This window comes from Lontra canadensis, unplaced genomic scaffold, assembly GCF_010015895.1.
Source record: "Lontra canadensis isolate GAN:19392208 unplaced genomic scaffold, GSC_riverotter_1.0 scaffold15, whole genome shotgun sequence".
NCBI lineage: Eukaryota > Metazoa > Chordata > Mammalia > Carnivora > Mustelidae > Lontra > Lontra canadensis.
Genome location: NW_022631009.1, coordinates 16,720,167 through 16,736,983, shown reverse-complemented (window position 1 = coordinate 16,736,983; position 16,817 = coordinate 16,720,167). Strand labels below are relative to the sequence as shown.

The 16,817-nt window shown below is 31.6% G+C and overlaps 1 protein-coding gene across 46 annotated transcripts in view; it reads left to right on the top strand.

Moving 5' to 3' along the window:
* RIMS2 (regulating synaptic membrane exocytosis 2) overlaps positions 1 to 16,817 on the top strand; it is a 586,269-nt gene that overhangs the window by 290,414 nt on the left and 279,038 nt on the right. For 27 of the 46 annotated variants that reach the window (XM_032858501.1, XM_032858500.1, XM_032858507.1 and 24 more), the window contains 6 exons: positions 4,176 to 4,243; positions 6,079 to 6,198; positions 8,763 to 8,862; positions 9,805 to 9,928; positions 11,788 to 11,834; positions 13,214 to 13,326. In XM_032858501.1, coding sequence (XP_032714392.1) covers positions 4,176 to 4,243; positions 6,079 to 6,198; positions 8,763 to 8,862; positions 9,805 to 9,928; positions 11,788 to 11,834; positions 13,214 to 13,326 — 572 coding nt within the window. Of the gene's footprint in view, positions 1 to 4,175; positions 4,244 to 4,384; positions 4,594 to 6,078; positions 6,199 to 8,762; positions 8,863 to 9,804; positions 9,929 to 11,787; positions 11,835 to 13,213; positions 13,327 to 16,817 lie in introns of all 46 variants that reach the window. The other 19 variants (XM_032858499.1, XM_032858498.1, XM_032858497.1 and 16 more) reach the window with 1 other exon arrangement.

Here is a 16,817-nt window from a genome sequence, read left to right as displayed (position 1 = left end):
AAAAGCACATCAGACAATGTATACTTTTTTGTTTCAGACACCAAACATAATTTAGAAAGCTCAAGAGGAAAAGGAAAATCTGTTGTATTTACCCATATTTTTGCTTACTATGTTCTTTATTCCTTCTCAATATTTCCAGGTTTCCTCTTTTTTTTGCTTATTTTTGTTTCCAGAACTTTTCTTTAGTCATTCTTTTAGGGTAGGTCTGTTGGTGACAAATTCTCTTAGTTTTCTTTTGTCTGAGAATATCTTTATTTCCCATTTATTTTTGAGACATAATTTATCATGTTTAGAATTCAGGGTTGACATTCTTTTATTTCAGCAATTAAAAATATTGTTCCATTTTCTTCTGGCCTCCAAGGTTTCTGATCAGAAATCCACTGTCATTCGAATTGTTTTTCCTCTTTAGGTAAGGTGTTGTTTTTCTCTTGCTGCTTTCAAGACAGTTTGTGTTTAGTTTTTAGTTTGATTACAGTGTGTCTTGGCACAGATTTCTTTGAGTGTTTCTTGTTTGGGAGTTAATGTAATTTTTTGAATCAGTAGGCTCAGCTTACATGTTTTAAAAGTTTGTGAACTTTTCAGTCACTATTTCTTTAAATACTTTTTCAACCTTAGCTTTTCTTTCCTCTCCCTCTGGAACTACAATGACATGAATTTTAGATCTTTTGTTAATAATTCTTCAAGCTCCTGAGGCCTCACTTATTTTATTTATTTTTATTTTATTATTTTATTTTATTTTATTTTATGAGTCTACTTTGTTTTTCAGATTGGGTGATTTGTATTCTCTTTTATTTTCAAGTTCATTGAGTTGTTCCTCTGTTTTCTGCATCCTACACTTGAGCTCATCCATTTGCTTTTTAAACTTCAGTTATTTTTCAATTTTAAAATTTCCATTAGGTTCTTTCTATGTCTTCTTTTTCTTGTTCTGGAACTGGAAAGCCTAATGATACATTTTTGAAATGTGACTAAGGGAAGAATATTTTATTATCTTAGTTCTGCCCTTTGAAGCTGTACCAAATAAGAATATTAATACTAACAGTCCTAGTGGTTGAGGACTCTTTTATGTATGATTTGCAATGATTACTGTATCTAATTCTTAAGTAATTCTATTTTTTACTCATTCAACAAATGTTTACTGGCTACCTACCATATATAACACTATTTTTTTTTTTTTTTTTTTGGTCAGTCAAATATTTTGACTTGGCTTCAAATGGTTAATCAGCTTGTTCTTTATTTACTCAGGAAAGAACTTCATTTCTGCCTTTTTTGGTTGGTTGTAGGCATTGGGAGAAAGAGAGATTGTGAGCTGCGTTCTCACACCTTCACATAAACCAGCTAAGAATTTTCATTTGGGGTTTCTACACTTTATTTAATTCAGTTTGGATATTTATCAGTGCTTTTGTATGGAGCAATGTTATATTTTCAAAGGGTTTTCTGAGATATAAATACTCTTAACTTTTTGAGTAGCCATAAATTTATAATTGTCAATCTGCGCCGTGAGAAAGATGAGGAAGCACTTCTCTATTTTGTAGGTTAAAGAATATTTTTCCCTACCAAGTGAATTCTGTGTATATTAGATAGCCCAACTTTGTCATTCTTCGCAAATAAACTTCTTAACAGTATTATCTCCAGTGGTTTTCAAACATTATTGAGATCATAATCACCTGGTGGGTTGTTAAAAAACAGATTGCTAGGCCTTATCTACAGAATTTCTGATTACTTAGGTCTTGGCTGGTGCCTGACAATCTGGCACTTCTAACAAGTCCCGGGGTGATATGGCTTATGCCATTTAGCATGGGATCCATTTGTCTACACACAATTTTTCTACTTCTTTGTCTCCCTTTGATTCTTCAGTTACTTGAACAGATTTTAATTTTCATTATTCTATCCAAAGTGTTTTCTCTAACATCCTCTGAGCTTCATGTTGCCAAATCAAATGCAAAATTTTCAGTTCCTTATCTTACCTACTATACAGAAATCATTCACCATAGTTACTTTCTCCTCCTGCTAAGGAAACTCTTCTGTTTGGCTTGGAGAATTCCATCTCCCTCCCTCCTCCTTTTCTTTCTGGCCTGCTCGTCAGCCTCTCTTTTTCTCAATGCAAACTCTAAATGTTAGAATGCAGTCAGGCTTCTCTCTATATCTTACTTTATCTTCTGTTTCTAAATGATCCACTTAGTCCAATCTGCGTGCTAGTAATTCCAGTTTATGTCTGCAGCTCAGACTTTTCTTTGTTACAGCTTAACAAATTGATTTTTTATATGCCTACTTGAATAACTTATAAATATTTTGAAAAATACATCCAAAATCAATCACCATACTTAACAAATTCTAAGATGCATATTTCTATCATTTTAATATATGTGAATTTTATAGTCAATGACATCTTAAATTCTATAAGTAGAGTATTTCCTTCCTACCCCTTTCTAATAAAAAGTGTTCTTCCTCCAGCTTTTTCCATCTCATAAGTAGTCTTTCCTTCCATCCAGTTGTTAATGCCAGAAACTTGGGATTTATCCTTGACTCTTTCAGTCTTTCTTAAATTTTTTTTTTTAAAGTAATATCTACACCCAACATGGGGCTCAAATTCATGACACTGAGATCAAGAGTCCCATGCTCTACTGACTAAGCCAGTTAAGTTGCCCCCATCAGTCTTTCTTAGTTCTCTTATTTCTACCTCCAAAACATCTCTCAGTTCCCTTTTTTCCTACCTTATTTGTTGCTGTCACCTTTGTTCCAGCCATAATTATCTGTCCCATGGATTATTGCAAATGCCTATTAACCTTGGTATCTTCCAACCCAATTTGAGTTAGTACTTAGATTAATCTTTTTAAAATGTAAATCAGTTCATGTCAACATCTTGCTTAAAATCCTTCAGTAAATGAAATCCACAATCTTCAATATAGCATAAAAAGTCCTCTCTAAGCTGGTTTGTGCTGCCTCAACTCATTTAGGATTCGTTTTGGTTCAGACACACTGGTGTTCCATTGGTTGTTCTAGAATACCCTGTTTTCACTTCTTCCTGGGATGTTCTTTCCTCCACTTTCTGTCTGCCTATCTCCTTGCCTTTAGGCCACATATTTCATTTCTCATTTTAAAGATCACTTCTTTAAGGTCATTGCTGACCCCAAAATCTGCATTAGCTCTTATTATACTGTTTCATTGTGTTTTGAGAGTTCTGCCCATTGCACTTATTATATTCTCTCATAGTGAGCTCTCCTGTATGACATTCATGATTTATTTATTGTGTTTATCTTCACTCTGTTCTATGTCTCACTGTTTTGGTCCTTACGCTAGAGCTTAGCACAATACATAGCAAATGGAAGGTATTTAGTAAATAGTTTTAAGAAAAATAAAATACGACTGGAGCTTAAAAAGATGCATATGTACACATATAAAATAAAAAGAATTTTTTTTAAATGTAAGATAAATAAGGAGCACATAAATCTGGGAAATGGATATTCCTTCTTAGTTGCCAATTACGTACATTGTCTGACAAAATTATTATAAAAATATACCTTTTATGAGAATGCAATTTCTGCAAAAAATTTGAAAAATTATTTCAAAGTAATTTTAAGTAATTCATGATATTTAAGTAAAGTTGATTTTATTTTTACTAATAGAAATTCAGTGACCCTGTTTTTCTCATTTTCATACAAAATTAATCTTTTGTGTAACCAATTCTTCTTTTTTAAACCACCCTGGTTTTTTGGGGGGAGGTTCCAGCATTATAAAGAATATCGTACTACATCCAGAAACAACATTTAATTACTTTTTTTTTTTTAAAATGTTCCTTAACCTTTGGAGAACAAACTTATGTCTTTAGGCCAGCATGGGAAAAAATAGCATGAATAACAGACACAGTGGATAGTCTTTTTCTTTTTCAAAATATATAATTTTTTTCATTTCTACTCCTGTTTATTATTAGCCTTTTCTCTTCTTGCAGAACTTTTGATCTGTAGGATCCATCTAGAGTACATAAACTTTATATTCTACATTCTATAAATTTGGCTCATTTGGAATCTTAGCTTTCTCTTGGTATATATAGTGAGGGCTGCAGACAAAGTTCTTGAAACCAGACAGGATCACATAGTTTAAAATGTTTATAATGTCTTTGTCTGTCCTTTCTTTCGCTGTCTCCTTTACTGCACTCTTTGTCTGTCTGACTCTCACAGGAGACATGGATTACAACTGGTTGGACCATACGTCTTGGCATAGCAGTGAGGCATCCCCAATGTCTTTGGTGAGACATGTGGAGCCTTACTATTTAATTTTCGTTTTTCATTTCACTTTTCCTTTTTTATTTACACCTTTGCATGTTTTCTTTTTTGTATCTTTTTTTTATTATTATTATTTTTGTTTTATTTTTATCCCACACCTGTAGGGGACAGTCAAAAGGGAAAAAGAAAAACTAGTGAGCAGGCAGTTTTGTCGGACTCTAACACCAGGTCTGAGAGACAAAAGAAAATGATGTACTTTGGTGGCCACTCTTTGGAAGAGGACTTGGAATGGTCTGAGCCTCAGATTAAGGACTCTGGGGTAGATACCTGTAGTAGCACAACCCTTAACGAGGAGCATAGCCATAGTGATAAGGTACTGACATTGTGGAGCCTGCCTTTTAACCTGCTCATTTGGTCTTCGTTTGCTCTCTGTCACTCATTCAAACAGAACATAATAAAAGGACAGGGCATTTCAAGGGTCAATGTAGCATTTTTTAAGGTGCAGAAAAGAAAAACAAAATCAAAACAAAAAAAACAAACCAAAATACTTCTTGCTTGCTTTGCTGTTTTTGTTGTTTGACGGCATACCAAAAAATAAGTAAATGAAATAAAAAATCAGGAACAAAGGAATGCTTTGTCTATGGTCGCATGAGAGAACTTTGTGATGTTTTTATAAACCACAAATATAAAGAATTTTTGGATTGGCTTATTTGATTGCTTGCATATATTTTCCTTGGGATGAAAATTAAATTATTAATAGTTTCAATCCCAGGCAAAAGGGAGATAATTGGGTCTGTTTGCACAGAAAAAGTTGTTTTTCTTTTTTCCCTTTCACTGTCATTTTGCTCTTTTGTTTTATTGTCATAGCATTTTAATGTAGTATTAATTAGTACTAGAACCATTGCCATCTGCTTTGGTATTTATTATTTTTGCTTTTAGAATAGTGAGACTTTTGAAATCTTTTTACCATATAAATTGATTGAAACTTGTCTTTTGCTTGCCAAATTTTGCATGAAGATGTGCATGTTACTTTTAGAGGACTATGAAACTGTGATTACACAAATCGTTTACTTTGTTATTTGACATACAATTTATAATGGATGGTGTCATGATTTTTAAAGGGCTTGGCTCTGCCCTGAGAAAGAGATAAACTCCTAATATTTTCAAGCTTATTTAACAGTGGATATACCATGAATTATCTAATAAACTTAATTTACTAAATAGATTAAAGACCCGAAAGAACCAGTGAACCTACAAAAAGTGAGAAATATAAACTAGCCTCACCTTCGAATTAGGTCTCTTTCTCTCAGGCAGATTCATCTGAAAAGTTACTGGGGCTTGTGTATTTTTATAATTTTAATCTAGAAACCTAATTCAAAGAAGCCCCTATCATAGGTTCAAATTTGATGTGTTTCTATAATTTTACCTTTTAACTTTTACTGTAATTAAGTCTTTCAAAATCTCCAATAGTGTTTGAATATTAAAATATCATTTTAAATGAATCTAGCCTCATAGAATTTCAATCTATTTTTTCTGTCATGTGAATTTTTAATTAATCTTCAGTGTATAGATAGTTTGCATATATTTTCAAGATTTCTCAGATTTCATAGAACAATATAACTGCAGTAGTGTGTCAGGGCACTGTAAGAATTTGCAGTAATTGGATTTCAAAAAATCTTGAGATTATAAAATTGAGCTCTGCATAATGTAGTAAGCCCTTTTGATCAGTGTGTTAAATGCAAACTGGTTTGTGTAATCATAACACTTTGGAAATCTGGAGTTTAGATACATTGTACAACAAGGGGTCATTTATCATAAAAGAAAATTAATTTTTTTGTTTGTTGATGTAATATGTCAGCACCCTGTGACGTGGCAGCCATCTAAAGATGGAGATCGTTTAATTGGTCGCATTTTGTTAAACAAGCGTCTAAAAGATGGAAGTGTGCCTCGAGATTCAGGAGCGATGCTTGGCTTGAAGGTATGTAATGAAATACGAAATTCTGGCTCTCCACTCCTTATTGATTTATGAGAAAAGCAAAAATTTAACAACTCTTTCCAATTTATGCCAACTTGGTGTTTTTTTTTTCCCCGTTTCCAAGAATTCCCAAGCATTTGCACTCATTACCCCAAACCTTTTCATTTTCAGTATTACTTATTCCACAATAATACTTAAATATATGATTTTGGAAAATAAACTCGAGTGATATGCTTGAATCCTGAATACAGCTCTCAAACTTATTTTATTTATACAGTTTGTCCTTTAAGTCTGTATCTGTGTTTATACGCTATTAAAACAATGGCTTTAATCAGTTACTAAATATGCAAACTTGGGAATGTATATAGTTATGACACAGTGTTTAAAGGAAAACCACAGGCCTCAAATAGCATCACTTAGGTTAAGGCACCATATTAATAAAACAAAACTTAATCCCTAGCTTAACACAGTTTTAGCCCCCCAGTAGTATAACCTCTATCCAGTCAACGTGGAATTTCCTGGTCAATACTAGGAAATGTATTGATAGTCTCCCTTTTGGAGGGCAGTCTTGCCTTAACAGTGCATTCCTTGCTAATAAATTCTTTTCTCATTTATGTATTTATATACACATGTGTATATATATATATATATATTTTTTTTTTTTAATGCCCTTTCTCTGCCTTTGAAAACCTTTCTTTTGTTGAGCTCAACAGAGCTGTCTTCAGCTTGCTAGATGAGATGCTTCCCAATTCATGAATCACTTAATAAAGCCGATTAGATCTTCGAATTTAGTCGGTTGAATTTTGTTTTTTAACAATCAGAATGTAATTTTTGTTTAAGCATAGGAAAATGTGGGCGTTGTGTGTATTTGTGTGTAGGAGAAAGAGAATACTGTTTAAAGTCTGGAAACTCAAAAATACTTATGTTAGGAGATTTACTATAAATATTAATTTATATTTGACTGTAAAATACCAGGTAGTTATTTGGTAAGTAGATCAAATAGAACTCTGTGATTTTTAAAATTTTTTATTTTTTTATTGTTGTTGTTGGTTTGTTGTTGTTGTTCATCTGTACGGTGAATTAACAACTGAAGTGAAAAAAGAGTAAATGGTTTTTAGAGTTAAGCAATGGCCATGGAAGTTGTCCTATAGAATATAGTGAGATATTGGAAAACTTTGGGTGTAAGTGGAATTGGCCAACTAACATTTACTGGGTGGCTGCCCCATAGCTGGCCCTCATCTGAGCATTTTACTTCTATCAGATTATTTAATGCAACAGATGAGAAATAGGTTTAGAGAAGTGTCATAACTTGCCCATGGTCACAAAGATGATGATGGAGGTGAGATTTAAATCCAGATCTGTCCAATAGAGTGTTAGAGCAGTAAAAAGTAGAGGTCAGGAAGTCTTGGTTTGAATCCCAACTAAGTCATTACTAGCAACATGACATTGGGCAACTAAACTTCTGTTAGCCTCAGATTCCTCATCTATAAAATGGAGATAATAATGCTTATTGAATTATTATAATAAACTTAAAGCAATATACAAGCATTTAGCACAGTAGCTAGCACACTGTAAGATTTTAATAATAATGATAGTATCAAGTATCATTAGTTATTATTATTAAAGTTTATCAAGCCAAGAAAGTTTTAAAATATTCCATAATATCTGTACATTTAATTTTCAGAATCAAACATAGTACTAATTAGTTAATAAGAACTGAATTGCAACTGAGGGTATTTTACTGCAACTTAGGAATAAATAACATAGAAAAAGCCAGTGATTTTTTTTTAAAATTCAGATAACATTCACTCAATTTAGAGAAAAAAACTTATTAATGAAGTTAATTACTATTATTTGCTTAACATGCTATAAAGTTGATATATTGCTTGAATGGTAGTTGATCACAAGCATTAATTTTGTAAGAGGACAATTAATTTTGTAAGAGTACCCATATGACTCCACAGCATTATTGCTAATATTTATTTTTCCTCTTTCTAAAAGATATGTATTAATAGAAATATAAAAATAGGAAAATTGGAATGCAAATGGCCTGAAGTTTACATGAGTTATAATGAGATTAAGTACATTTTGTAATTTTCTTAGGGAAAATCCATCATTATCACTTACATTAATCAATAAGACTGAAAGATTACTAAATAATGGAATTTTGATGGGTTACCATAACTATAGTCAAAGTAACAAATATTTATGTGATTAAGATATTTGAAATCTATAACTAGGAACGTTAATATAATTATATAATACTGTAATAGCATGTTTTTGGAAATGATAAAAATAATTCTGAGAGAAATTACAGTTTATTAAATTCTTTCTAAGGTATGTGATTTTTTTCTTTTTTTACAAATAATTGTGAAAATTTTAGAATATGTGAAAAAAGTCCACTCATGGAACATGTAGTCAGTTTCTAATAACACCATATTATTAAAAATTATTTTTAGAATATTATAGTTTTAAAAGCTACAAATTGTCTAGTTATTTTTTACTTGAATCTTCAACTATGTTCCTTTGAACAATATGCCTGTTTTAACACTTTTCTCTTTTAAAAGGTTGTAGGAGGAAAGATGACTGAATCAGGTCGGCTCTGTGCTTTTATTACCAAAGTAAAAAAAGGAAGTTTAGCTGATACTGTAGGACATCTTAGACCAGGTAGGTTTCTATCTTTGATTATTTATATTTAAACTGTTAAACTGAAGTAGTTATGAAAAAGTCATCCTCACTTAGAAATGATTTGACCAAAAACCAGGAACTCATTTTTAACTTAAATAAAAAATCTGTATTCTTAATGGAAAATGTAACTATTATTTCTTGAGTCACATTAGATAAAAAGATTTTTATATTTACTGATTCTTTTGGCTTATGGATATTCTTATTGTGTATCTAGTATTAATCTATTTGCTTCCCATAAAGCTTCATTTTTTAAAAAATTCCAACAGTTTAGGAAACAAACATTATAGATAAATAATACATATTTTCTACCTCTTTGGTAATGGATACTATTGGAGAGATCCTTGAATGCCTTGAAGAGAATATGATAAGATGATAAGTATTAAGCCTTTTGTATAAGAAACTGTAGGGTGCCTGGGTGGCTCAGTTGGTTAAGTGTCTGTCTTCGGTTCAGGTCATGGTCCCAGGGTCCTGGGATTGAGCCCTGCATAGCATTCAGCTCCCTGCTCACTCAGCAGGGAGTCTGCTGCTTTTCCTTCTGTCCCCGCCACCCCCGACCCCAGCCACCTCACTGGTGCCCTCTCTCATGTGTGTTGCATAGATATTGACAAACCTAGAATATAGTCATAAAATTTTCAAAGAGTTAACAGATTTTAATAATTTCTAGAATTAGATTCCTATTTAGAAACCACAGAGATAACTTTTATGTAGTTTTATCCCTCAGACCTTTGTCCTTTTGGGTAAAAATACTAATCATCCTTATCATCAAATTTTATGCCAATGGAGCTGTTCTCAGTATGTCGTACTCCATGACGGTGACTTTATTCTTTGAAGTTCATTGCAGTTTAAGAGTGCTTTGGTTTCAAAGGCATTTTATGGGATTAGTTTTCTTTCTAAGATTATCATTACTGGAATACACTCTAGGTGATGAAGTATTAGAATGGAATGGAAGGTTTTTGCAAGGAGCCACGTTTGAAGAAGTGTATAACATCATTCTGGAATCCAAACCTGAACCACAAGTAGAGCTTGTTGTTTCAAGACCTATTGGGTGAGTCGGCTTGTGTATTTTATGCACATACCTTATAAGTTGACTACTCTTGCACATTTGTAGTATGCAGTCTAAAAATCTGATTGTTCTGGGGCGCCTGGGTGGCTCAGTGGGTTAAAGCCTCTGCCTTCAGCTCAGGTCATGATCTTAGGGTTCTGGGATCGAGCCCCGCATCGGGCTCTCTGCTCAGCAGGGATCCTGCTTCCCCATCTCTCTCTGCCTGCTTCTCTGCCTACTTGTGATTTCTGTCTATCAAATAAATAAATAAAATCTTAAAAAAAATAGAATTTATTAAAATCTGATTGTTCTATAAAAATTATTGTTTTGAGGACAGTGCTTCTTTATCTCCTTTTTTGCTAAAACAGCTCACCAAAAATCATGCCATTTCTTTATCTGATCATTCTAGAATACACAGTTATTATAGAAGAAGAAGAAATATTTAGGTGTTTATTATTTTTATTGTCTGTTACCTTAATAGGGGGCTAAAGGCATCGTAGGAGAAGGAGACTATAGTAACAATTACTTCTAAAAGAAAGTTCATGAACTGTAGTCCTCTACATTGTGAAAATAAGCTTCAATGAATTTTACATATTTTTTTCAAAATGGAGATTTCAACATAGGAAAGAGAGGTCTCAAGGATACACTGTTCCTAAACAGAGGGAACAGTTTAAGGAACAACATGATGTGTTTAAGGAGACAGACAAAAAATAAGCAAATACCAAAGTACTCCTTGGCTTTTGTAATTTTTTACCTCTAGATTCAAATAGCAATTTCCAAAAGTTGGCAATAAATACAGTCTTTTGTACTGTATGCTGATAATTTCTCATTAAATATCACAGCAGTGTTTCCCTTATAGAAGCTTATATTCTAAGCCAATGTAAGAGATCTACCTATAACTAAGTAAAAGCTATAGAAAAAGTATATGCAATGGCAGCAAATTATTAAGTGCAAGTTTGGGGTAAGAGTATTTGAGGGTGGAAGCTATAAAAATTCTTTTTTTTTGTTGAAGAATAACAATGCCCTGTTGTCATTCATTTAGGAAATGATTGGACTATATTATTTTGATCTCTTTTTATGCTGGAGAAAATGACTTCCATTGTAACTTTAGTTTTATTGAAGTGTTCCTTTCAAAGTAATGAATCTGGCACATGAAGTTGTAACTTTTTTATTTTTCTTTTTAATGTGGTAAAACTGCAGTGTATCAGCTTCTTGTATTAATCAAATATATTTCTTGGTATTAAAGGATCCTCTAATCATATTTTTGTTTAATATCTCAAATTCATAAATATTCTTTTATATATTTTTCTGAATGACCTTTACTATTCAAATCTATCAGTCCTGGAAAATCTCCAACAAAAATGTCCATACTTTTGGCATAAATTCAGTTACCATTTGTAAGTCCCAATGAAAAACTTGTTTGCATTTTTTCCTCAATGGAGTTAATACATTTAAAAAATTTCATCCACAATCTGAATCTTTAAATTTTTCTTGTGGTGATATTTTATTTATAACTCAATATTGTTGATTAAAGAATAGAATAGGATTCAAATATATCATAAAAGCTATCATAAATTCAAAAATTTATTAGAATGGGCAGTCATGTAGTAAAACACATAGAAAATGAAATATGTTTTTATAAGTCTGCTATAAATCATATACCTGTTTATTCCTTTCGAAGTAGTTGAGGTTAGTTCAGAACACTTTGATTAGCAATAAAGTACTACGGCTTGTTTTCTCTTACTTATGTAACACTACTATCATACACAGTTTTGCTCATTTTATACTGATTGATGATCATAAAAATAGCAGTTGCATTAATTGTGGAAACAATTTCTTGTTTTCTTGTTTTGTCATTTCAGAGATATCCCTAGAATCCCTGATAGCACACATGCACAACTGGAGTCCAGTAAGTCTCATTCATTCTAGAAGAAAATACTAATGTTGTCATTTTCCAGGGGTCAAATGAAGTATTTTATCTATTAATATGAAGTAAGAAATAGAATAATCTTGTTATCAAATACATAGTTATTGTATAAATGAAAAATTTAGTATTATTTCATATTATTGTGGGATAAAGTACAAAATTCTATAATATTTTAAGATAGTCTTTTTTAATCATGCCCTCTTAACTACTATATATTTTTAGATGGCTTTATTAAGGTATACTATAATAAATTGCACTGACGTACACAATGAGGTAAGTTTTGACGTACAGATGAAACCATCATCACAATAAAAATAATGAACATACCCATCTCTCCTACAAGTTTCACCCCCTCCTTCCTTAATTTCTTCTAATTTTAAAAATTACTACTTTGTAAACTAACCCTCAGTAAGTGGGGGGAATGCTTGGGACAATCTAGTGAATCATATCCTAATTTCTCTTTTTAAAAAACAGGATAGTAGTTCTGATTTGGCATCAGAGTAGTAATGGAACAATAAACACATAAGTTTAAGTAATGTTAAATATGTAAATGCTTTTTATTACTTGTGTTTGAATGCAATTTCAGATGGCAAACAAATGGCTTTTTTCCAGTGAACTAAGTTTCTTGATTGATTGAGGATGGAGTAAGGGGTGTTCTAAAAGAAAAGAGGAGATGGGTTGCCATTTGAAGTGTGTTGATCAGGGGAGACCATATTGAAAAGGAAGTGATTGGAGCAAAGATTTGGAAGAGTGGCTATCTGGGGGAAGAGGTTTCCAGGTACAGGGACCAAGTGGTGCAGTGTCTCTCAGGCAGGGAACCCTAGCATGTGCTGGAGGAAAGCAAGGAGGCAAGTATTGCTGCACTGGAGTGAGCAGTGGGAAGGATGAAGGATTGGGGAGACATGGCAGCCAGATTGCATAGAGTTTGTGAACCACTGTAAAGTATACTTCGTTTTGGGCTTTTATTCTGTGGGAAATCAGAACTACATAGGTTGGTTTTGAGGAGAGATTTATGTTTTAAAATATGGCTACTGTGTTGGAAAATAGTTCAAATGGAGTCAAGGATGAAAGCAGAGAGAGTAGTGAGAAAACTATTTTGATATTTAGTATTTTATGTGGTGACTTAGGCCATTGGTGGTAGCAATGGAGTTGATGAGAAGTGATAGGATCCTACAATAATTAAGAATATACTATTAAGGTAGATTTTTTACTTTTATTTCACAATGATAAGTGACTTTAAAATAAAGACATAAAATAAAATCTTAAAAATAAATAAATAATTTAAAAGTGATATGGTAAAGATTATTAAATGCTAAGGAAGAATAATTATTGTTGTTCTTTATGTATAATTACCATTTCAGGTTCTAGCTCTTTTGAATCTCAAAAAATGGATCGCCCTTCTATTTCCGTGACCTCTCCCATGAGTCCAGGCATGTTGAGGGATGTTCCACAATACTTATCTGGACAACTTTCAGTATGTAATCACTACATTAATTTCTCTTTTTGGAACACCAAGTACTGTTATTACTATATGACAATAGCTTTTTGTAAACCAACTCCTTTTTAGAATGTAATTGTGCATTTAACCATCAGTTTTCACATTATTAGTAGTTTTGATTAACTGAAATTTAATTTTAATTATTTAGCATAGAGTTTCCTTATTAGACTATATTAGATTTTCTGGAATTTAATGAGAGAATTTGTGGGGATATCTAAAACCTTTACTTTAGTAATTTTATTCCAAAATTCAATGTCATGATTTTTGCTCAATATATTAAAATGACTATAATTTGTCCTAGACTTTTGAGAGAAATAAGATTGCTGTACTGTACAAAGATGTATATTTAAGGTGAAAGAAAATTTTATACATTCCCTGCTTTTCCAGTTTAAGGAAATTTGGTATGAATTTCATAGTAAATAATTGGGGTATGAATATTGCTGAGGTATTATGATACTTGAAAAGCTTTGGTCACAAGCCAAAACTGAATAAATGGGGAAATATATAATAACTGAGTATACTGGTGATTTCATAGTAAGTGATCCCTAATCTTGAACATTTTGTATAAAAATTAAAAATTCAGTTAGGCATTTTCTGCCTATATTAGAAGAGCTTTGCAAATTTGAGTCCTCACTTTTTATCAATTTCTTCAGTTGTCATTCTCTTTTTAAACTATTTAAAATATTAAAATATCTAAATTCATCCAGTTGCATTTTAGAGACATAATGCTGATGAGTTACTAAACTTGCAATTTTATATGTATTAAGAACTATTTAGATTCTCAAAATCCAGACATTGAATTTTGGATAAAAATGTTATAATTGAAAACTAAACTATTCTTGGGCTGTTATTTTAAGAACAATAGGAAAAGCTTTTTTTTTAATCAGCTATGTAATTTCTCCTTTTATTTTTTGAGGGTAGAGAAGGTGTTTGATTTTTACTGAAGAATTTTTATTAATTAAAAGCCATAGGAAGTTTAAGCAGAGTTAACATTAAAATTATTGAAATAGTTCTGGAGCTATTTTGATCACAAAAATGACAATAACAGAAAAATTATGCAAGAAAGAAGTTGAGATACTATTAGGTGCTTGTAAATGTCTTACTAAAATGACTTTCTTCTCTTTATTATTTTCTTTTCCTTTCTCTCATAAACAGATTGAACTTTTTCACTTGAAGACAGTGGTCTTTTTTCATTTTCTTTATAAGTAGCATCTTTCTGCTTACTCTTTTACATGTATTGACAGTATAGATGTTGTCATTTATAGTTACAAGTGTATATGTATTTTCTTCCAGCACTTTAGAAAGTGATAATATTAACCTTATTTATTAAATTATTATGGCTCCATTCAAATAGTCCATCTTTAAATAATACTTAGGATGGCTGGATGATGCCAGTACATAAATGTGTGCATGCATGTGTGTGTGGGTGTGTGTTTGTGTGTGTATATTGGCTTCAGTGGGTGGAGGAGGGAGTGGAAGTGGAAGTTAGACTTTCATAGTAAGTAAGTACCATTTTGTTACTGTCTTTGAAATCCCAAGGTTCTAAGGAAATTGGACTGGGGAGGGGTGGGGGAAGATGGAGGAGCATAGCAAAGGCATTTAGACAAATTTCAAATTCAGCTATTTTTTTATCATGTTTCGAAATGAATATACTAGAAAGGTAAGACTTAAATATTTGGGGGAAATATAGACATAAAGTTTTACTGCTAATGGTATAATTAGTGATTTAACGTCATAGGATTTCCATTTATAAATGGTGTTAGTTTAAAGTCCATGTAGTAATTTAAAATGTGTACATTTTATCACTTTCTTATAACTTAGAAAGGGTATGTTCCAGTAAGATAACATTAATAAGTATAATACATATTTGTTGTGGTAAACCTAGAGAGTACAGATAAGTAACTAAAAAATCAAAATCACCTATAATCCCACCACTCAAATGTAACTTTTCACATACATACAATTTTTAAACAAAAGTGATAAATCTGTGCATAGTATTTTAAGAACTGCTTTTTCACTTAGTCACATATTGTACATTTTTTCTTGAAAATTTTTTCTTTAAATATTTTTCTTAAAATTATTTTAAGAGCTATTATATCATTTTAATTTAATTCGCTATTATGGGACATCTTGTTTGTTCTTAATTTATATTGCTATAAACAATGATGCCATGGAAATCCTTGAATATAACTCTTACATATTCTGTTAGGTCAGACAAAATTCTTTTGTCAGGATAAATTTTCAGAAGTAAAATTACAATAGGAAAGAAAAGAGAAAAAAATTTAAGATTCTTGAAATCTATTGCCAACATTTTCCTCAAAAATGTTTTTATGACATTAATCTTCAGTTATCTCTTCAAGAAATATATGTTAAGTTCTGACCCTAGGTCAGCCATAATATTAGTTGCCGGGAATAAAACAGTGACTTAGATAGACATGGATTTTATCCTCATGAAACTTAATTTTATGTTTATTCTTTGCATGCAAAAAACCACAAGATATATTATTTCTAATATATTTAACCCTATGCCTATGAACTGGAGACAGTTTTTGCTCTAATGATATAGAGTTTAGGAAATACATCCACATATGTCACCTTTTGGGAAAATTCCTAGGAAGCCCCAAGGCAACATTACAGTTCCTATCTCCTTCTCTTATTTTACCTTTATAAATTTTTATTTTGGTGAGATTTTACCTGGGCTCATAACTTACAAGTTTATGATGTTGCTAATTGCAGAGAACAAAGATAATTTGTATGGTACGTGAGCTGACCTCCTAATATATTTGTCAGTTCATAGATTGATATTTTCTCAAATAGAAATATACATATAATTTAAATTGTTGTTTAAACTTTCACTTCAAGGTTATTGATGATTTTTAAAAATTTATGCAGGTTATTTCCTCTCTATGCTTGAATTCTGCTGCCGCTTGTTATTATCCTAGGGCATAACTGTAAAAGTTCCATTAATACATTTGGTGAGAAACTCAGTATGAGCTCAGGTTTATGACTCCTGGACTATAGGTTAGCCTTCTCAGTGTCAACACTCCCTAATTTTGATTCTTTTTAAAACTTGTGTTCTAACAGTTCAATAGTTCCCTTCTGTAGAGGATTACTTTTGTAGTTCTTTCAATATTTTTAAATTAATCTGGAATCTTTGGCTAGCTTTTGTTAGAATGTTGAGGTAAAAGACAGCCATCAACTCTTTTTAAAAATGAGGAATGGCTCAAAATTCTTTCTAAAGGAACACACTGATTCTTTTTGACAGTCATATTTTATTTAACTTCTAGGTCTGCGGTTGATTTACGGCTATAATGTTTCTCTACGTTACCTTGTTTTAATATTTTTCTGACTCTATTTTTAGTGATTATTTGCAAATATTGTACATATCCATTTTGTATGCACATTTAAGTGGAATAGATAACTGAAGAATAGGTATGTATTCTTCATACCTCCTTAGAAATTCTATA